The 24,363-nt window shown below is 40.4% G+C and overlaps 2 protein-coding genes across 7 annotated transcripts; both read left to right on the forward strand.

Moving 5' to 3' along the window:
* Positions 1-6,102, forward strand: LOC115682963 (peptide chain release factor APG3, chloroplastic). The gene is made up of 15 exons (XM_030607333.2): positions 1-181; positions 319-375; positions 542-622; positions 728-785; positions 863-966; positions 1,071-1,122; positions 2,378-2,427; positions 3,053-3,118; positions 3,199-3,363; positions 3,788-3,860; positions 4,060-4,192; positions 4,466-4,523; positions 4,797-4,844; positions 5,196-5,279; positions 5,726-6,102. Exons 1-15 carry the CDS (start codon positions 41-43, stop codon positions 5,801-5,803), a joined length of 1,248 nt encoding a protein of 415 aa, XP_030463193.1. The 5' UTR covers positions 1-40; the 3' UTR covers positions 5,804-6,102.
* Positions 5,799-24,058, forward strand: LOC115681746 (peroxisomal ATPase PEX6). 6 transcript variants are annotated; one of them, XM_056312089.1, is made up of 18 exons: positions 5,799-5,934; positions 6,209-6,552; positions 15,461-16,090; positions 16,191-16,434; positions 16,572-16,713; positions 16,900-17,083; positions 17,804-17,986; positions 18,402-18,689; positions 18,770-18,841; positions 19,841-19,927; positions 20,059-20,181; positions 20,304-20,414; positions 20,500-20,538; positions 20,659-20,780; positions 20,884-21,028; positions 21,145-21,225; positions 22,571-22,707; positions 23,526-24,058. In XM_056312089.1, exons 2-17 carry the CDS (start codon positions 6,460-6,462, stop codon positions 22,658-22,660), a joined length of 2,634 nt encoding a protein of 877 aa, XP_056168064.1. In that variant the 5' UTR covers positions 5,799-5,934; positions 6,209-6,459; the 3' UTR covers positions 22,661-22,707; positions 23,526-24,058. The 6 variants fall into 6 exon arrangements, 5 of the variants coding, with proteins under 5 accessions (XP_056168064.1, XP_056168069.1, XP_056168072.1 ...); XR_008816738.1 differs by lacking the exons at positions 5,799-5,934; positions 6,209-6,552; positions 23,526-24,058 and adding exons at positions 14,461-14,775; positions 21,305-22,450 and having other exon boundaries at positions 22,571-22,645; XM_030605805.2 differs by lacking the exons at positions 5,799-5,934; positions 6,209-6,552 and adding an exon at positions 14,462-14,775.
* Positions 24,059-24,363: the final 305 nt, after the last annotated feature.

Consider the following 24,363-nt stretch of genomic DNA (forward strand, 5'->3'; position numbering starts at 1 on the left):
GTTCAAACCAAGCCACCCACCCATTTCCGCCCTCAAGAAAATGAACGCCTGCACGACGAGCTTCTCCGCCGGGACGTTCCTTCGCCGGCGCCGACGCGGCGTCGCCGACCGCTCGAGCCGGAGCGCCGCCTTCCTCCGGCCCCCGCCGGCGCCTAGGGCGCCGAGAACCGTCTGCATGGCGGTCCGTTGCTCTTCCGAGGCGCTTTGAAACTAGGCTCATCTTTTGCTTTTTCGATCGATGCTTTTGTGCTGATTTGTCGTCCGAGAGCGCTCCGTCGAGCTGATGCGGTGTTCGGTGTTTCCGTGATGCATGTGCAGGAGCCTTTCCTGGTCAGGAAGCTGGAATCGGCCGAGAAGACTTGGAAAGACCTGTCGGTAAGGTTATTGCTATTACTTGTGATCGTTGCGAATCGGCGAACGCTTGTTTCCGGGCGCAATCCGTGAATCTAGCTGTTTTCATCGTGTGTTTCGGGAGCGTTACGCGGTGCTGATGTTTGGTGAATGCGTGGACGTCGTGGTTGTAACTAGAGGCAAATTGCAGGTCAAGCTAGCTGATCCTGAAGTAGTCTCGAACCCTGGCGAGTATCAAAGGCTGGCTCAGTCTGTGTCGGAGCTCGACGAGGTACTACTCGTGTGATTTTTTCTACTCATACCGTGGCGAGAGTCGAATCCTCTTTGTGGTCGTTTGCTTTTTTGCTGAACATAGTGTAATGGCCCTGCTTTGTAGGTTGTCGCGATGTATAGAAGATTTAAGGATTGTGAAAAGAATCTGGAAGACACGAAAGGTTGGCTTATCCGAATAATCTTTGGCAACCTCGAGCTTTTTGGTTAAATTTTCCGTTTTCCTTGTGTCTATGTATAGCTTTGGCAAAGGAGGAAGGTGATGGTGGAGAAATGGCCGAGATGATAGCTTTTGAAATTGATTCTTTGGAGAATGAGCTTAAGGAGATTGAGGAGAAGCTTAAGGTTAATACAGCCTGACCTTTTTGTATCCTTCATTAGAGTTATCATTTTTTGTTACTTCGTCATGGAGCAACGATCTCATGTGGCCCTTGTCCGTGCACCTGCAGGTATTGTTGCTTCCAAGCGATCCCCTCGATTCAAAAAACATTATGCTTGAAGGTAAAATTATTTGTTTGATCCTTGTAGCTTGTTGCACATTTGTTTTTGGGATTTCTAAAAACATCGGATGTAAAAGCTCATAATATCCATGAATTAATGTCATCACGGAGGAGAAATTGGGGATAATTCTTGAGGAATATATAAGTAACAACTGCAAGATCTGGTTGTTTAATCATACTTGAGGTACTTTTGCTTTGTAATTTCGCTCTTCATACGTGGTGAAGTCTGCTCCTGATTATTTGTACCATAACCAGAGGGATTAGAGGGTGTATGTCAATTCAAGCTTCTGCTAAATTGACGCTTATAATAAGCACAAATTAAACACAAACTTAGTACTCTTACATTAATGGTTGATGTTTGGACTGAATCATCATTATATGTACCCTTGGGTGTTGTCTCTGTGACATCATTTACTTCAGTTAATGCTATTTATTTGATCATTTTCCATTTGACATAGTCGGCTGGAAGAATTCTATTTCATCACAATAACTGCAATACTGATAACTAATTGCAGGACACTATCTTTTGCTGTCACTTCAACGCTGTTATTAATAGAAGTTGTTGTATAGCGCTTGTGACCTGTGATTAATGAATGTACATGGCCACGCCATGTTATTTGGATCGCAAACATTCATGGAGAGTTATTGGTAGATTGCCCATTAGATGTGAAGTGAAATAAAATCCTACATCAAATAAGTAAAATAAATGATTTATATCTAGTTAGGTGATAGCTCATTATGAGGTCTAGAACTTCAGTCACGTTCAGAATTTACTTTTGCTTACAGCTATAACTTACAATTTAGAATGGCATGCCATGTGGGGAAACTCTGAGACGCATCCCATTTTAGGTTTCATGGGTTTGCAAGGAAGTAATTCTGTAATTTAGAAAGGAAAACTGCCCCTATTTTTACAGCAGAATGCCTATTTAAAAAGTCGCTGGTCCCAAGGTTGTATGTTTAGACTTTAAATAGATTTTACCTTTCTGTTGATGCACTGAATGCCAAAAACTTAACAAGAAGAAGCTCAAGCAGAAGTGATGACATGAGGTTTTTTGCCTGCAAACTCGTCCTAAACTTATCAGCCAGAGCATGGCCTGTTTTATCTTTTAGTCTAGAGGAGAGCATTTGGGGGATTGGGTTTGCACACGACATTTTTCCTAAAATTGTGTTTTGGCTGATAGATGCTCACATGTTTAGACGGTAACTTCCTCTTTTTGATTTACTAAAACAATATCTCTACTTATTCTTTCATTAAGTGAGGGCTGGCACTGGTGGAGATGAAGCTGGGATTTGGGCTGGTGATCTTGTAGGTATATGTTTCCTTTTTCATTTGGAGTGCACTCTCTTTTATATGTTTTTTCATTCAAAACTCGATACTCGCTGAGCAGAATTCACTCTAAAGAGGTTAAATTGCTGGCATTAGATTCTTTATAGTACTCTGAAATGCTGTTAAGAAAGTACATTTGATATACTTGTTTTTTTCTTTGTTTTTTTTTTTTGGGGAGGGGGGGGGGGGGGGAGGTCAAACTATTGTCAGAAAAAGAGTTGATTTTCATGCTGCTCAAAATTATTGAGTATCTTTTGTATTGAGGGATGAACTTGAATGGAATATAATTATGTCTATTTATTGGCTCTATTCGCATCTATATGAAGTAGAGATTTTCTTACTGGTTATTTGAGTTTGTGTTGCTGCAAATCCTGAAACACACACTTTTATTTGGGGGGAAGGGGGGAGAGGTCAAACTATTGTCAGAAAAATTGACTTTCATGCTGCTCAAAATTATTGAGTATCTTTCGTATTGGAGGGTGAACTTGAATAGACTTAATAGTCATATCCATTTATTGGCCCTATTTGCATCTATATGAAGTAAAGATTTTCTTACTGTTATCCTGGAACACACTTTTATCTTTCTTTGTGCTCCTTTGCTAAGGTAAGCATGTATCAGAAGTATAGTGAGCAGAACTCATGGAAATATTACCTGGTCTCCTATTCTGAGGTATACATTCTTCACTACCCAAAGTTTGCAGTTGGCTCTGTGCTTTGTGGATATATAGGCAATGTTTTCATTCTTTACAGGCTGAAAAAGGAGGGTATAAAACCTATGTGATGGAGATTAGAGGTAATCGAGTGTATAGCAAATTGAAGTATGAGTCAGGTGTGCATCGTGTTCAACGTGTCCCTCAGACAGAAGCACAAGGACGTGTGCATACCTCAACTGCCACAGTAGCCATCATGCCAGAGGTAGATTTTCGTGGACTTCAATACGTGATAGTATATGGCCAAATTTTTTGTTCACGTCGATGTTCTTTGATAACCAGTGGCAAAAGTTGTTTCCAGAAATACTCCTGTTATTTCAGTAGCTCCTTGATATGCCTAAAGTTCTTTTGTATATGAGGGATGTAGAAAAAAGTCTGGTTAGGACTCTGTCTTGTGGGCTGCATTTCTTCAATAACTTGCATGGTGACTATGAAAATACCAGCTTTCTCAGTACCGCAATATGTAAAAAGGCAGTTATGTTTTTCAGTAATGCTGTTGTGCTAGGCTTAGTTGGGCACTTTGGACTTGATATATGCATGATAAGTTTGAACTTGCTTTCTATATGAGTATACTCTTCTTGTTTCTAAAGGGAGTGCAATTGACTAATCGTTATCATATTTTGGATTAGGCTGATGAAGTTGATGTGGTTATTGACCCTAAGGATATTGAACTTACAACTGCAAGGTCCGGTGGTGCTGGAGGTACTTTTCAATAGACATCAAGATGAATAGTAATTTCTTTTATTATGATTTCCTTGGTCAAAGGATTGGGCATTAAGGACAACAATTAGACGATCATTGCTCATATTTACGGAATAGTGATTACCCTCCCATGTGTAGCACCATTTAATCTTGTTTCAGAAAGTTGATTTTTCAGCTGATGGTACTTCTACTGCTACAGGTCAGAATGTGAATAAGGTTGAGACAGCTGTTGATCTTTTTCATAAGCCAACAGGAATTCGTATATTCTGTACTGAAGAGAGGACACAACTTCGAAACAAAAGTCGGGCTATGCAGCTTCTGCGAGCAAAATTGTATGTATTGTCTGCACAATCAGTTTACTACAAAAAGAGGGCAACTAACATTGTCAACACTTGTCCCTTTTTCTCGAACCGCTATAATCCTTCCTTTGTGGTATATTTATTTTTGGCTTATTGATAGAATCCAATTAGTTTCAATAGCTCTTTTTTGGCTGAAGTTGATATTCCCTTCATTGGCTCTATTTATCTAAAGGTTTCTGTCCTTGTTTTTCTTTCTTTCTCAATTCTTTGTGTTCCAAAATATAATTTTTGTGTACCCTGTGACAGATACGAGATGAAAGTAAGAGAGCAGCAAGAGAAGATAAGAAATCAGAGAAAATTACAGGTTTGGTAGATACATCTCTGTCAGGCTAATGCGTGATCTGTCCTATTCTTTTGCAACTTCACTAGGAATGCGCTTCATGATTTCCATTATGAATTTTTAGTAAGCGTGATTTCTGTTACCCTTTAGTTGCCAATGGTAGATTCGTGGATGAGTGGCATTAAATTTCTTCTGGCATGGTTGGCATATGTTTAGAATGCCACAGTGGGTAGTTTTCATAATTGTCCTCTTTGCGCGCTGGATGAGTCCTTTTGTGATATTATTTATCATGTGCAGGTCGGCACTGGGGCTCGGGCAGAAAAGATTAGGACGTACAACTACAAAGTATGTGGTCAACAGTTTTGTCTTTCCTCTGTTTTTTTAAGCAAGCTGTGTATGAATGTGCCTTCATGCCCTTTTGGGGATATTTGAAGCACTAGATGTGTTTGGCCCTTTTTAATTCTTCAGAGCGCACATGAAATGCACTGTTTATACATTGGTCAACAAAACACTTGCTTGCCTGGTATAAAAAAATATGGTTTCATCGTAAGAATTCTGCACCTTGGTTCAGCTGTTGAGATTCTATTAGTGGATAGGTTTATTGTATCTGGTTCTGGATATGTTTAAAAGGACAGTTGATGATATAAATCTCGTCTTGCTCCAAAATGGTAATTCTGATGTACTATATTTTGTCAGGATAACAGGGTCACAGACCATAGGTTAAAGATGAACTTTGAGCTAACATCTTTTCTCAATGGTGATATCGAGAGCGCAGTCCAGGTATATTCTTGCACAATCTGTCGTCGGTCACTACCCCCTCCCGTTTGCGGGCTTATGGATTCAATGGCAATACACGTCTTGTGAAACGAAGAAGTTACATCGGTCTACTTGTGTTGGTAAAATGCAAATCAAGAGCAAATTTAAACTCAATGATTCTGTGGAATTACAGAACTAAAAGTTAAATATACATATAATAGGTGCCATAGCAAGCGATTTAGGAATTTAATCATGAAAATTTGTATCTCAAGAGGAGGGAACTACCAAGTCCTAGCCTTTTGCTGGAAATTTTAGTGTCCCGCAATTGTCGGAAGTCCTGTGATGTTGAAATCTCTTAAGAAGGCTAAAAGTGAATTTGACTAGGCTTGACATGATTCTTATTATGATCTCACATTTCTCTGGAGCTGCTGCTAGAAATTGAGTTCCTCGCCACAAAAACTCTCTTGCAGGCTTGCGGTGCGATGGAGCAGAAGGAACTACTTGAAGAGCTAGCAGAGTCTGTCGCCGCTACTGCAACAGTCGGCTGAGTTCTGGTGCCTTGTGGCCATAGTTTTGGGTTGTTGGGCTAGCAATCAAACTGGAGGGGGGCTCCTTAACAGAAAATTGATGTTGAACTTATGCAGAAGATGCGCTCCTGCTCTGCCATCACATGCCCCCGGTAACATTTACTTTCTCAGCCGATGGGATTTGTGCGCATGGAGTTTTTACTTACTTGTTAAGAGAATAGGGTCCATTTGTTGAGTTGGACAGTCGGAGCCACCCTGACCCTCTTATTCTGTGTAAACTTAACCTTCCATTCAATGAGAAGAGTAGCCCTTTCATGCTTTCTTCTTCTGCTGCTAATTCGAAGTCTACCGAAGCCTTTTGATATTCTTATATGCAAAGATAGCCAAATTTAACTTCTGGAAGCCCATAATGTTACGAATGTTCAGTGATGAGACATCCCAGGATTAGTGCAAAATTGAAGTCGCATGGAAGTGAAAGAATCGAGAGCTCAGATAGTCCCTGGGTACCAGTCTTGCGACAAGCGGAATCAGTGGTGGATTGAGAGGTCAGAAGTTTGGGAACCCTGACCGGAGGGAGATTGAAGCGTCGTCGACTGGTAGGGTGGTGGGTCAGGAATTTCATGTCGCTTCTGGAGTGATTGATATTTTAGCGTAATGACCGAAGCAGATAATCAGACATGTCGAATGTCGCAGCAGCAGAGAAACTGGGTTCTTCAGAATCAGGGGCAACACCAAATGGTCACGCTTCTCATCTTCCGTTTCTCGTTCAGGTTAGCTCATCAAAACTCTGTGGGTCCTGTTTTTAAGAGATCTGTCCACGACTACTTAGTACCAGGATCTTAGGACTCAAAAATCAGATTGAGGACATTCCCAGCTTTAGATGGTGCACTTGCACTTCATCCGGGCCACCAAGAAGCTGACCCGATAATAGGGGCGAGCACGGATCGGGTCGGTGGGGCCGCGAGAATTTTTTTAGCCAAGCCTAGTAGTGCGAAATTGGCCGGCCTGGAGTGAACTAAATCGGTCGGTTTAGGCCTAAGCTTGTGATTTGTTTAATCTTAAAAAAATAATGCAAAAATAATGGATTTAGTTATTATATTTCTAATCCAAATATATGTATATAAATTGATTAACATATCACTACTTTCAAATCTACAAGCTGCATTCGAATAAACGAATTTGGAGAACCTCAGGTCGTTGCTTCACTCACTCATTTTGTTTTTAGGGTTAATATCACAAAAAACCCTAAACTGGTACACCTGTGACAATTTTACTCCAAATTATTTTTTTGACCACAAAAAACCCCAAACTGGTATACCTGTGATAAATTTACCCCAAATTAATTTTTTGACCACTAAAAATCAAAAATTGGTACATTTATGATAAATCTGATTTCCGTTAGTTTCCGTTAAATTAAATTAATACCATAAAAAATCACAAACTGGTATACTTGTGATAAATGGAGGGTAAAACATGTAATTGGTACATCACTTAATTGTCGCGTGTCATTTAACAAAGTAATTTGACAGTAAAATTTAATAGAAATAAATTGAGGGTAAATTTGTCACAAGTGTACCAGTTTGGGGTTTTTGGTTGTCAAAAAATTAGTTTGGGGTAAAATTATCACAGGTGTACTAGTTTGTGATTTTTCGTGGTATTAACCCTTGTTTTTATTAGGTTCTTTTAAACTCATTTAGGACTTTTGTTAAAAGTGTTTAGTGAATAAGTAGTGTTCTTTATGGAGTTCGGGGATCCATCTTAAGAAGCCCCTAGTACGAGGGACATCAAACAAAAGGGGCCTAATACCCTAAAAAACCTCAAACTTTAATTTTTATCCCAATTTTACCTTTTATTTCATAAAAAACCTTTAATTTTAGGTCATGTTCAAATTCTATCATAAACTTTTTTTTTTCCATAAAAAACCCTCAACTTTAGGTTTTATCTCAGTTCTACCATAAATTTTTTTGTCTAGTGAAAAACCTTCAATTTTAGGTCTTATCTTAATTTTACCCTAACATTTTTTCAATTTCATAAAAAATCACAAACTTTTACTTGAGTCACAAATCTGTCCCCATTAGCTCTACTTCCAAAATTTCTCCTTCACAACCGAGAAATGGAAAACTTCCAAGCACGAGTTGTTTGAGAGTCCCGAGCACAAGCTCTTCGATCGCGAGAGATGGAACATTACCGAGCACGAGCTGTTCAAGTGTCCCAAGCGCAATATCACTAAGGGCGATCTTGATAGAGGGTTAATGAACATGAGATTTGAGACTCAAGTAAAGTTAGTGATTTTTTACGAGACAAAAAAATTAGAGTGAAATTGAAATTGGACCTAAATCTAGACGATAAAAGTTTATGGTAGAATGGGTACTATACATAAAATTGATGATTTTTTATGAGACAAAAAAATTTATGGTAGAATTGGGACCGAACCTAAAGTTTGGAGGTTTTTTATGGGACAAATAAAAGTTAATGGTAGAATTGGGACATGACATAAAGTTGAAGATTTTTTATGGGACAAAAAGTCAATTTGGGACAACAGCTAAAGTCGGAGATTTTTTAGGGTATTAGGCCAACAAAAGGGAGTATGTTAGTCAAAATAGAGGGGTCTCCCGGGGGCCTAATCCACGGCCATAGCCTTAAGCGTCTAAGGGCTATCGATCCATAATGAATAAGTAAAAAGACAACGTGGGGCATTCAGCCTAGCTTATATGATGAAAAGTACCAAACCATCTTCGATGCGAGAGATGAAGTTAGATGGCGAGCTTTTCTGCTCGAATTTTTTAAAATTCGTCTGGAAGGAACTGGGGGGCCATTTTGGGCCCAAACAAAAAAAAAAGATGAGCCTAATATTCCGGCTCTCTCAACTCGAAAAAATCAGTTCGGGCTTTTAGGCTCCCAGGCGATTGCGCTCATCCTTACTCGAGAAAGAGCATGCTCTAAATCTTGAAAAAATATGGAAGGCTTTTGGCTCCCATGGAACCTATGATCTATCGCCTCGCCGACACAAGATCCATCGACATAGACATCGAGTACCATTCTCAATCCTAAGTAGGGAGCCATTTGTGCCCACCAACCCTGATGCCGAAGCGCGAAAGAAATTAGGCTAAACAGAATAATCGAAACGATAACGAGGAACAAACTGTTCTCTCAATCAATTAACAATCAAAATATCTAAAGTCTGCTTAAACGAAACCCTAAAACAAGCTTATATATCCCCAAACCTAACCCTACTATGATTAATAAACATCAAAACGCAAAATTACGAAACTGCCATTTACTAAATTAACCATAAAAAATACTAAAATAATAGAAAAACCCATCTAAACGACCCCGAATCGCGAAAATCTATCGTTAGTCACGGCCAACAGCAATGAGTATTAATCAGCACGCCGTTTCGTTTTAGCCAATCAAATTTGAGCTCAATCCGAGATCGTTGACTTCGAGTCTGTCGGTTCGTCTAGTCGCATAACGGGTCCACCGGTCCCCTAGGTGCATCATCCTCCCTTGCTAGAGAGAGATTCATCCTCGAATCTGCTTCGCCTTCATTGTCGTCAATCTCTTCAGGATCTTCTTTCTCTTCAGCGTAGTAAGGTGACAAATATGCTACATTAAAAGTTCCGGATACATTATACTTACTCGGCAAATCGATCTTGTAAGCATTGTCACTAATTCGCTCCAAAACTCTGAAGGGTCCATCAGCTCTAGGTTGAAGCTTGCCAAACCTACCGGCTGGAAATCGTTCTTTCCTAAGGTGAATCCAAACTAGATCACCTTCCTTGAAGACGACTCTTTTCCTGCGTATATCCACGTGCTGCTTATATCTCATGTTCTGCCTATTGATCTGATTATGGACTTGGGAATGCAGCTCTTTGATATGCTTTGCATGTTCTTCAGCTTCCGAACCAAATTGCTTGAGAACTGGTATCGGTGTGAGATCCAATGGAATAATTAGATTACGCCCATAAATCACCTCAAAAGGAGTCTCAAAAGGAGTCTTGCCTGTAGTTCGGTTCTCAGATCTGTTATATGCAAATTATGCCTGAGGCAATGCCAAGTCCCATTGTCACGGATTATCTCCAATCAAACTCTGCAGCAAATTCCCTAAGCTTCGATTGACAACTTCTGTCTGACCATCAGTCTGAGGATGATGAGGGGAACTAAACTTCAAACTTGTGCCCATGTACCTGCAAAGAGTGCGCCAGAAGTGACTCACAAACTTCACATCACGATATGAGGTTATGGACTTAGGAATTCCATGCAGCTTAACAATCTCCTGCATAAACAATCGAGCAACCTGTGAAGCATCATAGGACTTGCTACACGGGACAAAGTGGGCCATCTTTGAGAACCTATCGACAATCACCATTATTGAATCCTTACTCCGCTGCGTTCTTGGCAAACCCAAGACAAAGTCAAGACTGACATCCTCCCACGGTGCAACTGGAACAGGTAGAGGCATATACAGTCCAGCATTAATACTCTTGGTTTTTGCCACATGACATACCCTGCACCTCTCTATAAAACGCGTCACGTCACGCTCCATCCGAGGCCAATAAAAATGTTCACTCAACAAGGCCTTCGTCTTATCCACGCCAAAGTGCCTAGCTAAACCGCGTGCATGTCCCTCAATAATAATAGATTCCCTCAAAGAACATTGAGGAATGCACAATCTGTTACCTTTAAATATGTAACCCTCCACGATCTGAAATTGTTGAAAAAGCTCCGTTTTGCTCTTTCTCCAGATATCCCCAAAATGAGGATCATCAACATATAAATCTTTAAAAGTATCAAAGCCTAGAACTTTTACCTGCATCGTAGACACCAAAGAGTGTTTTCTGCTCAATGCATTTGCCACACTATTTAGCACTCCCGCTTTATGCTTGATGGAAAAACTAAAAACTTGAAGGAACTCCACCCACTTCGCATGCCTTGCGTTCAATTTGTGCTGCCCATTGATGTATTTCAAGGCTTCATGATCAGAAAATAAGATAAACTCTTTCGAAATAAGATAGTGCCTCCAATGCTCCAAACTTCTCACAATAGCATAAAATTCTTTATCATAAGTTGAATACTTTCTTTTCGCCTCATTCAACTTCTCACTAAAGAATGCTACAGGTTTACATTTTTGACTTAGGACACCCCCAATACCAACACCTAAAGCATCACAATGCACCTCAAAAATCTCATTAAAGTCAGGAAGCACGAGAATAGGTGCTTCAGTCACCTTCTTCTTTAATAATTGAAAGGCAGCTTCTGCCTCCTTAGTCCACACAAATTTACTTCCTTTCAGACAATCCGTCAGAGGTGCAATAATAATACTGAAATCCCGAACAAATCTCCGATAAAAAGATGCAAGCCCATGAAAGCTACGTGCCTCATGAATATTTTTCGGAATCTCCCAATTTGTAATAGCCTCAACCTTAGCTGGGTCCATCTGAATGCCCTCCTTAGTTACTATATATCCCAAAAAGGTCACACGATCAGTCAGGAAGTGACACTTCTTGGTATTAGCATATAATTTCTGCTCCCTCAATGTCTCGAACACCCTTCTCAAATGCTGCAAGTGTTGATTAGTCGATGCACTATAAACCAAAATATCATCGAAATATACGACGACAAACTGGCCAATAAAAGGACGAAACACCTGATTCATCAGTCTCATAAAGGTGCTCGGCGCGTTAGATAACCCGAAAGGCATCACCATCCACTCATATAGACCATCTCGAGTTTTAAAAGCGGTCTTACACTCATCTCCAGGACGCACCCTAATCTGATGATATCCACTCCTCAAGTCTATCTTCGAAAAGATAGTCGCTCCATACAGCTGATCAATTAAATCATCAAATCTCGGGATAGGAAAGCGATACCTGATCGTGATCCTGTTGACAGCTCTCCTATCCACGCACATTCTCCACGACCCGTCTTTCTTAGGAACCAACAAAGCTGGCACTGCACAAGGGCTCATGCTCTCTCGAATTGCACCCTCTTCTAATAATTCTTGCACTTGCCTCTGCATCTCCTCATGCTCCTTAGGATTCATTCGGTAAGCTGCCTTATTAGGAATAGCAGCTCTTGGAACGAGATCTATACAATGCTGAATGTCCCTCATGGGTGGCAATCCAGATGGCAATTCCTCTGGTACGACATCAGCAAACTCCTCAAGTATAGGCAGAACTTGAGTTGAAATTTCTGGACTATCAAGATTCTGCTCCATGACTACAATAGCAAAAAGCTCTGGGGCATTCTCCGCCTCCTCCTTGAACTCTGATTTGGAAAGCATATTACTTTTCCCTTCTTTTCTCAAATCTGAAGGACCTAGAGTAATGGTTCGACCATCCTTCTTGAAGGTGTGCGTATTTTTGAATCCGTCATGCTGTGTTTTCCCGTCAAACTGCCAAGGTCTTCCTAACAGAATATGACAAGCATCCATTGGAACTACGTCACCCCACACTTCATCAGTATATTTCTTCCCAATCGAGAACCGCACTAAACACCTCTTGCTCACTTTTACCTCATTCCCCTTCCTAAGCCATGACAGCTTATATGGTTGAGGATGTTCGATAGTTTTCAACCCCAACTTTTCTACCATAGTGGTAGATATCACATTCTCGCCACTTCCCCCGTCAATTATCATACTACACACTTTTCCCCCACTAGTGCACTTAGTATGAAAGATATTATGCCTGAGCCACGATTCATCATCTACCTCAGCAATATTTAAAATCCGACGCACAACTAAAGACTCACCAGAATCGGCATAGACAATGTCCTCCTGATCTGGATCCGCATCTTCTTGCTCTCCATCAGATTCATCATAAGTTTGGTCTTCATCAAAAGTTGGATTATCTACAAGTGTCACAAACTGTCGGTTCGGACAATCAGCAGCAAAATGCCCGAGTCCTTGACACTTGAAACATCGTTTGCCTGCAGCTCCTCCCCTGCTAGATCCAGCACTACCCTGCTCTCCTTTTGTTGCAGATTTTGAACCAACGCCCTTAACTACCGCCGTGGCTGAAGAACTCCCTGCTTTCCCTCAGGACTCTTTATTTGACCACTTGGAACTGCTGCCTGACCACTTAGAATCGCTGCTAGACCACTTGGACTTACTGCTCTTTCTTTTAAATTGCCCCTCCACCTTTAGGGCTAGTCTGCACACATCCTCGTATGTCCAATACTACTGTAATTGGACAACATCAGAGATCTCATATCGCAGCCCTGCCAGATATCGAGCAATCGTCTCCTCGTCTTCCTCCGCCACATCACAACGCATCCGCAAGCGATCAAATTCCTCTGTAAATTCCTCAATTGTTTTATCACCTTGCTTGACGTTATGATACTCGATAAACGCATCTTGCTTATAATGAGTAGGCAAATATTTTTTTTGCAACAACTTTTTCATCTTCTCCCAGCGATCCACCTTTGGCTTCCCCTCTCTAGCGCGTTGCTTTTTCACGTGTTCCTACCAAATCGAAACATGTTTTCGCAGCCTAATAGCCACTAACTTCACTTTTTGCCCCTCAGCTAGGTCTTTAAGATCAAAAATCCGTTCTACCGTATATAACCAATCAATAAACTCATCAGGATGAGCCTTACCATTAAACTCGGGAATCTCGATCTTCATCCCGAAATTTTGAGAAGAGCGCTGATTTCCAGGTCGTACTCCTCGATTCCGCCCTTGGTTCAGAACCCCGAAAGGGTTTACGTCCTCCTCTTCATCATCGGATGGATCCTCAGATTCTGCTTCTTCTTCGGATTGAGCGTCAAGCCCTACCTCCGCAAGACGTCGCTCTAAATCCTGGATTCGCCTTCTCTGTTCCTGAATTTCTATATCTCGCAAGTCTCTCAGACGCGGCTGTTCATCTGCATCAGGAACGACTCCACGCCCCCGACCTCCACGAGCACGCTGCCTTTGACCACCTCGATTCTCCTCAGCCATTGATTCAGATAACCTATGCTCTGATACCAATTGATGCCGAAGCGCGAAAGAAATTAGGCTAAACAGAAGAATCGAAACGATAACGAGGAACAAACTGTTCTCTCAATCGATTAAAAATCAAAATATCCAAAGTCTGCTCAAACGAAACCCTAAAACAAGCTTATATATCCCCAAACCTAACCCTACTAGGATTAATAAATATCAAAACGCAAAATTACGAAACTGCCCTTTACTAAATTAACCCATAAAAAATACTAAATTAATAGAAAAATCCATCTAAACTATCGCGAATCGCGAAAATCCATCGTTAGTCACGGCCAACAGCAGTGAGTATTGATCAGCACGCCGTTTCGCTTCAGCCGATCAAATTTGAGCTCAATTCGAGATCGTTGACTTCGAGCCTGTCGGTTCATCTAGTCGCATAACGGATCCACCGGTCCCCTAGGTGCATCAAACCCAATGACAAATCCAATGTCCGAGAAGTAGTGCTCTCTCGTTTCAATTGCATAACCCGAAATACATATCATGATATCAAAGATACGCATTAGAATATTTAAATATCAAATTACAGTGTTGTGTAACCGCGACAAAAATGTCTTCTATGTTTATCTATTTATTAATAAAAGCAGTCAACGCTCACGCAGCTTCAGAGTCAGCCGACACAACTTAGCCGTAAATCGCTCCCCCGTCATCATCCTCGAGTCGCGGGTAAAGGATCACTTCGCTCCTCCCCCCAAACTCCGACGAAACATACGGTTATTCCGCCGCTGCTCGGCTTCGCTCCTCCGTGCCCGAGAAAGAAATGGTGGAGCGGAGGAGGAGGCCTCTCCTCCTTTCTTCCACCAAATCCCTTGTCGATTCCGTGCTCGCCTCCTCGTCCCGCCTCGAGGCGGCCGAGCTCCCGCCGGAGCTGAGGCTGCCCGCCGGAATCCTCCGGCTCGCGGGGGAGAGGGCCCAGGAGACGGACCCGAGGCTGGCGAAGCTGGACGACGCGGCCTTGGTCGGGCTCCCGACGTCCGCTCTGAAGCGACTGTCCATCGCTTCTGGCTCGCTGGTAAGGTTTCGGGAATCTTCTTTCTTTCTTTTTCTTCTCTTTTTCTCGCTCGAGAAGAAGGGCGAGTTCGAAGCATCGAGAATCGGTGTTTGAAGGTGTGGACTGTGGAGGCATGTCGGGGAAGATGATGTGATCGGGTTTTGGAATTGGCTTTCCTTGGCAGTCGTTTTAAGCAACTGATGCGATCGAGTTGGACGGGAGACGCGAAGGTTTCTTGCGCTGTCGATGATCATTAGCGTCTTTCTTCGATTCCTTAAACACACGAATTAGCAAGTGTGCATTAGCATAGATATGTCGAACTGGCGGTGCAGGTGTATGTGAAGTACCCGAAGCTACTTTAAGCTGTCGGCTCTTTGCAGTGGAAATTTGGTGATTGCCTGGATGAGCTCACGACAGTAGACGTATCCAGTTTACTATAAAACGGGATGGTTGTCCTGGTTGTGGAATTGTGAAGCTATGTTTGGTGGTTGCTTGTGATTTCCTTTCGGCACAAAGGAATTTAAAGGAGAGAACGAACGAAAAGAGACTGTTAAGTCAAATGGAGTATCTTCCTCACGAAAAGTGAGGTGCTTTCTGCCGGGAAAAAATGTTGTTTTTACGTTTTTACCAACTTCTTCATCTGGAAGCATGTGAAATTGTTCTGATCCCGGTCATTGACTTAGTTATACTTCATTTTGTGGACTAGGTGCATATAAGGAATCTCGACACGAACTCTGCGAGAATGGCTCAAGTAGTTGTTCTTGATCCTCCGTCCGCACCCGAGCACTCACATCAAGTTAAGCTTCCCTTTTCCCAGTGCGAGAAGGAATTGTTGATCTTCCCGTCGTGTAGCTTCCCTCCAACTAAGCCAGCTTTGCCAGACCGCGAAGTAGCCTACTTGTCTCCTTTCTTAGCATTTAACCTCGGTTTGCACCTATCATGCTTCAGAACTCTAGTTCACCACGGAGGAGACACTTTAACATCATTCTTCGGAGCTAGGGTTGATAATGGAATGTCGGAACAGGGTGGTGAAGTTCCGGTAATTGACGTGGAGCTTCAACCTCCGGGACAATTACCAAACTACGCGTCACACTTGCGGGTTTCTTTTGTGAAGATACCAGAATGTGGCACCATTGAATCTCTTAAAGGAAGTTCATCAATTGAAGCTGAAGCTCGCCAAGAAATGATTGATCTCGCATTACAGAACTACTTTGAAATAGATAGACATCTAGCGATAGGTGATGTTTTCAGTATTAAGATTAAATGGACTTGCAACTCATTTATTTGCATTCGCTGCAGCCAAAAGTTGCCAAATGATGATGTCATCTACTTCAAGGTAAATGCTCTCATTGTTCCCATGATTTGAATGTGATATGTGAAAGAGATCTTAAAATTTAATGCGAAGGCTGGCTCCACTGACAGTTTGTGATCTTCAGGTGGTGGCTATGGAACCATCAGACCACCCTGTTCTTCGAGTCAACCGCACTAAAACTGCCCTTGTTCTTGGAGGGAATGTCCCATCTGGCGTTCCTCCAGATTTACTTTGTGACCGCCCAAAAACATTTGCACCCTTGCAAGGAGATACCGTGAAGATTTTGGCCTCCGTGCTCACACCATCTCTGTGTTCATCAGCGCTTGCTGTTAAATTTAGAGTGGCTGTGTTGTTGTCTGGTTTGACAGGTGAATGCAACCCAAAAATGATATGTAATTGGCAAGTGAATTTTTAAGTTAGATGTCCTTAACACTGCATTGTTTGTTGACATTTTATCTGTCTTTGAGTTTCTTGTTGCTTAGGTTTTTAGTTACTGATTTTGCAGGATGTGGGAAGAGAACAATAGTTAGGTTTGTTGCTCGCCGATTGGGTCTGCATGTAGTGGAGTTCAGCTGTAACAGTCTAATGTCTTCCTCTGAGAGAAAAACATCCATTGCCCTAGCTGAAGCATTTAATACTGCACAAAGGTACCGAAGTAATTTCTTGAGTTGTTTTTTTTTTTCTTCATGTTGGTTCATAAAATGAATCATTCAATAACAATGAGTAAAGGGCGTGCTCTTCCTTGGACATTTTATTATTTCTGGTTCTATTCACATTTTATGGGGAAAAAGGATCTTCTTTCCTCTCTGAGTCACTCTTGCTGCCTTTTGTAGATATTCACCGTCAATACTTCTCCTCCGCCACTTTGATGCTTTTCGGAATTTGGGATCTAATGAAGGTTTACCAAATGATCAAAATGGCATCTCTTCTGAACTTGCATCAGTCATAAGGGAATTCACTACCCAAGATAATGAAGATGAGGATGTTTATGCCTCAGAAAACTTGAATGGTGATTTGGTACGAATAGAAAGTATCAAGCTCTTTCGCAGAAGAATAAAACTTATTTGCTTGTAATCTGTTAAATGTATCATATCCTTTTAATGACCTTAGTCAAGGAACAATAAGTCTTCTTCTTCTTTAAAAACCTTCCCTTCATTAAGGATTTTGATGCGCTACAATTCAAAGAAGCAAAGAGGAAGGGGCAGTACAATTGTTGGGAATAAATATTAACAAAACTTTGCTGAATATGTTTTTATCAGATAAAATGACTTAAACAAAACTGTTCAAAACCATGAGGAATACACAAGAATAGGAAAAAGAGACTAACAAGACAAACACTAATCAACAACTTTTGCTTAACCTAAATAGCAGAATAATGAAAAATGCTCATGTAGGAAAGAAGTGTAGTCACTAAAATACCCTCCCATAGTCCCTCCAATGGTTTCCTAAGTATGCTTCAGTATATTCTGAATTCTTATACTCACAAATACATTTAAGCTCCAATAGATGGTGAAAATGTGTTAATTGTTTGCAATGATAATTAAATATGGATCTTGGGCTTAAATGATTCTGTGGTTCTAACCCTGAAACTTGAAGTCCTTGTCAAGAGGAAGGTTTTCATTGCCTGATGATTTTAAATTTTGATTATGGGTGTTCTTTTGGTATATCTCCAATGTTTGTGCCATGAATTGCTCAGAATTTCTTAATAACTGGTGCATCTACATTTTGTTCATGAAGCAGTCTGCAAATACTTATGCACATAAGGTGTTCTTAGTTGCAACTGCTGATAGCACTGAAGGCCTACCTCCTACCATTAGACGTTGCTTCAGTCATGAGATAACTATGGGTCCTTTAACTGAGGAACAAAGGGTCGAGATGCTTAGCCAGTCACTGAAGGGCATTTCTGAGCTGCTGCCTAATGTACGTAAATATATCCTAACTTCTGAAGCGATATGCTCTCTCTCTCTCTCTCTCTCTCCTCTCTCTCTCTCTCTGAGTTAAATTGCACCTATAATGCCTTTAAAGTCAGGAAATAAGGCATCATCTATGGTGATGGTTGGAATTGTTAAGGTCACCTGGCGCATGTTCTTATAATTATTATTCGTTCGATTAGCTTTCCAATGATTCTCTGAAAGGGTTTTTGGGTGCTGCAACACTAACTGGCCCCTTTTTATCTTAAATCTCTATTTTCTAATTAAATATATGTTTCATAGCAAGCAAGGATTTTGAGAATTTAGGAAAGATGGGCCTATTTTCAATATATCTTTTTGCTTTACATTAGTATAGCTCATTCCATATGATTGTTGACTTTGACCATTCAGATTGCTTCTTGCAGAGTAGTCCAGAAGATTTTGTAAGAGATATAGTCGGACAGACATCTGGCTTTATTCCCAGGGACCTGAACGCTTTAATTGCTGATGCTGGCGCAAACATGATACCAGGGAGCATTTTGCATAAAAATGAAGTTGATTCTGGGGATTTTCATAACAAATCTGCAGAAGACAAAACTGTGCCGGAAAATGATGTAAAAGAGGCTGTAGATCAGGTTCTCAGGAAAGATGATATGGCTAAAGCCTTGGAACGGTCAAAGAAGAGGAATGCAGTGGCTTTGGGCACTCCTAAAGTAAGTCGACTGAGCAACAATAACATCAATCATATCTTCTATTACTTGAAGATGCACCCTAACTCGAGCTTTTGTCACAGGTTCCTAATGTGAAGTGGGAAGATGTCGGAGGTCTTGAGGACGTAAAAAAATCAATTTTGGATACTGTTCAGGTGGGATCTTATTTTCTGATATCTGTCATCAGTTCTAGTTGATAAATCAGGCCTATCCCTGTTCCTTTTAAAGGGAAAATGCCTATTGTTCCATATCATTGACTTCCATGACTACACTTACTGAAGAGCATCCACAGAAATATTTAGCAGGTTTATACATTGGTGTGGTTTATGCATCGGTTTTTTTTCACATTGGTGGGGTTTACACATATAGCAGGTTTTGTTTGACCACAAGTTATCCTTGATCTAAACTGAGATGAAAGAAACAATGAAGAATGCATAAACAATGAAAATTTAGTTCTGGAAGTAGGCTTTCTGCAAGACACGCTGCAAGATATGAAATTGTTCTAGCCACTGAAGTTTTTGGCTGATCATGCATAACGCCACCCTCAAGATCAATATATACCTTGGTCGACTCTGATAAAAAGAAGTCATCTCTGCCATATTTTCTCATCTTGTCCTCAGCATCTGCTTTCATATTTACCCTGTTTATCTGCTTAATATGCCATCTCTTGGACAATTTATTTTAGTTACACAAGAATAGCTGGTTTAAACATGACATTATGTTTATATCCAGGAATTTAACACCTTTTGCGGTTTGTACAAGAATTCAACTGAAGTGTCTAAGGAACTAGTTTTTTGTTGAAGATGTATATTCAAAGGCTTTATTTACAGTGATGTCAATGAGAAAGTCCAGGGGTGGGGTTGTATGCTGTGTAAGCAACAAATTGTGGTTTATATATGTGCCAATGAGAAAATCAAGTTATCACTCTGACAGCTGGTCGCTTGTATTGTTTGATGCTAGTCATTTCCATCATTTTTCCTTTTTTGGGTAGATTTTGCATGTTCCTTGTACTCTTTTTATTCTCATTTTTGGGTGGAAGTTTCAATTAGCACAGAAGTTTGAAAGTAAACCTGTATGAAACAAATAAGGAAAAGTAAAACCAGTACAGATCCAATCAAAAGTTTTATACTCACTGAGGTATTGTCAAAATGCAGTTGCCTTTACTCCACAAGGATTTGTTTTCTTCGGGATTGCGCAAGCGATCTGGTGTTCTTCTATATGGTCCTCCTGGAACCGGAAAAGTGAGTTCTGAAGTCATATTTCAGTTTGCCGGCATTGTCCAGAAATCTGCTTTCATTTTGTTCATATAGGTTTTTGTTAATAGATGGACAAGGTATGCATGGTTATCTGTTGATTTCTTTCCAAATTCCAGACCTTGTTAGCAAAGGCTGTGGCAACAGAGTGTTCCCTGAACTTCCTTAGTGTAAAAGGACCTGAGCTTATTAATATGTACATTGGAGAGTCAGAGAAAAATGTCCGAGATATTTTCCAGAAGGTGAAATTTTTGCTTTATTTTCAATATTCCTCTTAAGATTTTTTTAAATGTTCAATTGAGGTTATTCTTGATAATTTTTCTCGCTCCAAAGTTAATATTGAGATGCTTCACATGTTATGCAGGCAAGATCTGCTCGTCCTTGTGTTATCTTCTTTGATGAACTTGATTCTCTGGCTCCAGCTCGTGGTGCTTCTGGAGATTCTGGTGGCGTAATGGATAGAGTTGTTTCTCAGGTGAAGAGAGAAACCTGTTCATGTTAGCTTATAGTTATGTTCCACTCTGAGTTATTGAATTAACACGGGTATCTCCTTATTGTAGATGCTTGCGGAAATCGACGGATTAAATGATGACACGCAGGTTATTTACAGTGAAGATGCTTATACTTTCTCCTCCAATTATCTTTCCCAATTTAACTTTCTCAAGGTTTCTGCTAGCTCAGCAGAGTACATTTACCCTTACATTCTTTTGGCATGTCAGGATTTGTTTATAATTGGGGCTAGCAACAGACCAGATCTTATTGATCCAGCACTTCTAAGGCCAGGTCGATTTGACAAATTACTCTATGTTGGGGTCAACACTGATGCATCTTATCGTGAACGGTGAATTTTATCTTTGCATTTGCCATTTGTGGAAGCCACTTTCTGTTTGCACTCGTTGTATAGTTCCCTGGGGATTTTACAGTTTCTGTACGACCTTTTCCAGGGTCCTGAAAGCACTCACAAGGAAGTTTAAATTGCATGAAGATGTATCTCTATACTCCATAGCAAAGAAATGTCCACCAAATTTTACTGGTGCAGACATGTATGCCCTGTGTGCAGATGCTTGGTTTCATGCTGCAAAGAGCAAGGTGTGTTGTGTCTTCCGTAACACTGATGTAAAGTTTTTAGATAATTTACTTACTTTTTATTTTTGACATTGGCTTCTTGGTGCATGTTTATGCTTCTTATAATGGTTTGTGTGCAGGTTTTGAGTTCAGACGTAGATTCTTCTTCCAAGGACCTTGCAGCCGACTCTGTTGTGGTTGGATATGAAGATTTTGTAGAGGTAATAACTCTTTGACCCTTTAATAATCAAAATATAGGAAAACATTAGTATTCTATCTGATCACTTTTTTTGTTTGTAGGGGTTTGTCTACAATAAAAAAATTCCACTGTTCTACAGGGCTTAATTCAGGGACTCACATAAAAAGAATAAGATGAAGGGGGTTCGAAGCCATAAAAAATATGGTGCCTGATGCCCCTCAAATTTGGCTTGAAGAAGACAAAAATGGGGATTTAGTGATGAAAAATGAAATAGAAACTTTGATTGACCAACTCTTTAGGAATGATAACAGGAAGTCCCTTTCAAAGTAAATGATTTATTTGACTGCTCTGAAAGATTTTAACGGCTACAGGACTGAGCAGCTCAACTTAAGCTGGTATCCACGAAAAAACAAACTTAAGCTTATATTGAACATGCAAAATGTTCAGAAACATATTCTGAGATTAAAGAGGAAACATAAGCTGTTATGGTTTTCTATTATTTCAATGCGTAATGTTCGCTAACGTTGAATCTCGATACCTTGGCAAAAGAGAATGTAGCAGGCTCCTTTTCAGCTGCAAAAGGAGAAGAGGGTTTTCTCAGACAAAAGAGAAAGGGAGGACCTAGGATTATGAATTCTAGGGTACTGCAACAACCTCTGAATGTGACATCAGTCAGAGAAATTTGGTGGCTCCATAAAATAACTCTGACACGGGGTGTCCAAGTAAATTTTCCCAACATAGGGTTATCCCTGCAATTTTGTCCGAGACAGGAGGAGTGTACCGTGTTCTACCCTAGGTCTTGAGATCTTTGGCCAACTGTACTCCAGGAGTAGTTGTCTTGTTTGCACCCATTTGATTATATCTGATGTGGCAAAGTTATCCATAGTTTCATTAGGTAAAAAATCTATCTATCAATTAATCCTATATAAACTAAAGAAATCTGAACATGAATGACTTTAGCTTGGAAGCCAATAATTGTGATGGTATGACATTCCCTTGAAAAAGTAAGACCAAAGTTCAATGAATTGAAGTTTTCTTTTTTTGGGATCATGTCGAAAGAGAATAATTTGCCACTTCCACAGTAATGGCGATGCTTCCCAAGACCCTGGTTTAAGCCCTTCCATTGAAAAATTTCGCTTTTATCAACATGATCTTGAGTATTTGGTAGTTTAATATTATGAAATTCACTATTCACTAGTCATTGATATGCATGGCAGGTGGTGCCTCTTCCTGAACAGAAATTTCAAGTCATAACTATTTTTGCTTCTTATCTGGTGTTCAAATTCATTATCATGCATGAGAGCAGCAAATGACAAGAATATGCTTTCCTGAAGTGTATATGCCTGAATTCGGTTCTACCTTGGCAGGTCTTGGGAGAACTCTCCCCTTCCCTCTCCATGGCCGAGCTTAAGAAGTACGAGTTGCTGAGGGATCAGTTTGAAGGTTCTTCAAAATAAGTTAAGGGAAACCATGATGTACAGTGGATTATCGGTTCATATTATGGGTAAGTGCTAAACTCATTCAAGAATCTTAACTATCTTGTTTTCGTATCCCCATTCTACTGTTGGGCTTCTAGCTTTTGGGGTCTAGTTACTCTTCTTAATTATTTACGCTTCCTCTCAATTTATGGACCACTGTTCTGCAGTGCTGCATTTCTTTTAAATCTTGAAAATTCTTCCTTATGTTGCTTTAAAAGGATCTGTCCGGTGGTTCGAGTTTGTATTTAAGCTGGTAGTAGGTGGTGTTTCTGGCCATATTCATCTGCTTTTCAAAAATTTGCTTAAGGCAGTTTAAATTGCATTTACTTTCTAAGTTTGCTTTTATTCGGTATGTAAGAACCATAATTTCACGTTTCAAGCATACTAGAGTGTCCTCCGTCATGAGCGAACCTCTAAACTACTTGTGTTGCGTTGCCTAGTTGTAGCATACCTTGAATTGAGAGACTTTCTGATTGCTAGCATCTTGGTGGGATTGTGGAATGGGCTAGACCTTTGGGTCTCGGGTGTTGTAGAGCAATTATGGCTCAAAGCGAGCATTCCGTACCTGGTGTGTTATCCTTATAATAACACCCAAAGGGAGTTGCTGGCGCTAGTCGTCCCTTCCCACCTTTTTTCCAATAAAAAAAGAGTGTCCTTTGGCCTTTACTATAATCCTGTGAGTTGTAAGTTTCCTTTTCTTATTAGCGATGCTTTCATGAGATGCCCATTTGATAAAAATTTACAGTATGCCACCTGAATCAAGTTACTGGAGAGCATTGTCCTTTCACCAAGCGTTAACATGTAGGATTGTTTGGTGGCCTTTATAATCTGCAATCTTTTGAAGGTGAATTAATTTTTGAAGGCACGTAGAGCATGTGTAATGGCCTGGTTAGAGGATGACCATTTGATCCAGTTGCTCCTGGATCAGTGCGTATAATCCGGGAACGATTGCTCTAGATCCGACATCACGGGGCGGGGGCATCATTCAGTTTGAGAGATTCAATGTTCCCGGTAAGATCCGGTTCTCAATCACTAAGCCTGCACCATCCTCTTCCACCGGGAGCCAGCCGAAAGCAGACAGAGGATTCATGGATAAACAGCGGAACCGGAGGAGGCAACCGACGGTTAGCCGCCTTGGTCAGGTTCTTAAAGTACCGGTGGGGCATTTCTTAATCTCAGGAAAAGTTGTCGATTCTGTTGCAGCGCACAGTGACCGAGGCAACAGTCAAATAGAATTATCACCTCTTACATAAAGTTACCAATTCTCATTCATGGTATGAAAATTACTAACTTTTCCTGCAAATGACCAAATTTTATTTGTTCGTCTTACCGTCATCTTGGATTTATTAACTTTAAATAAAATTATCATCTCATTCACCGACTTTTCTCAAATTAAATTACTTCTTAATTTTAAGCTAATTTGTTTGCTTGAAAGTTACCAAATTTTCAAGTAAATCATTGGCTTTTGCTTGTCTAACTTAACAAAATTCTAAATTTTTACGTGTGATAAGTCTATCCAAAATTAAATTGCTATAATAACGAGCTAAATTTGTCAAATCATCAAACATGTTATGCCAATAAAAAATATTCATGTTTATATTGGGTGGACTTTAGGTTGGAGTGAAAATAAGAATCCATGACTACTAAATTTCTATGGGTACAATTAATCCTTAATGTAATTT

The sequence above is a fragment of the Syzygium oleosum genome, unplaced genomic scaffold, assembly GCF_021117445.2.
Source record: "Syzygium oleosum isolate NSW1041296 unplaced genomic scaffold, Sole_v2.1 Sole_v2.01, whole genome shotgun sequence".
In the NCBI taxonomy this organism is placed as follows: Eukaryota; Viridiplantae; Streptophyta; class Magnoliopsida; order Myrtales; family Myrtaceae; genus Syzygium; species Syzygium oleosum.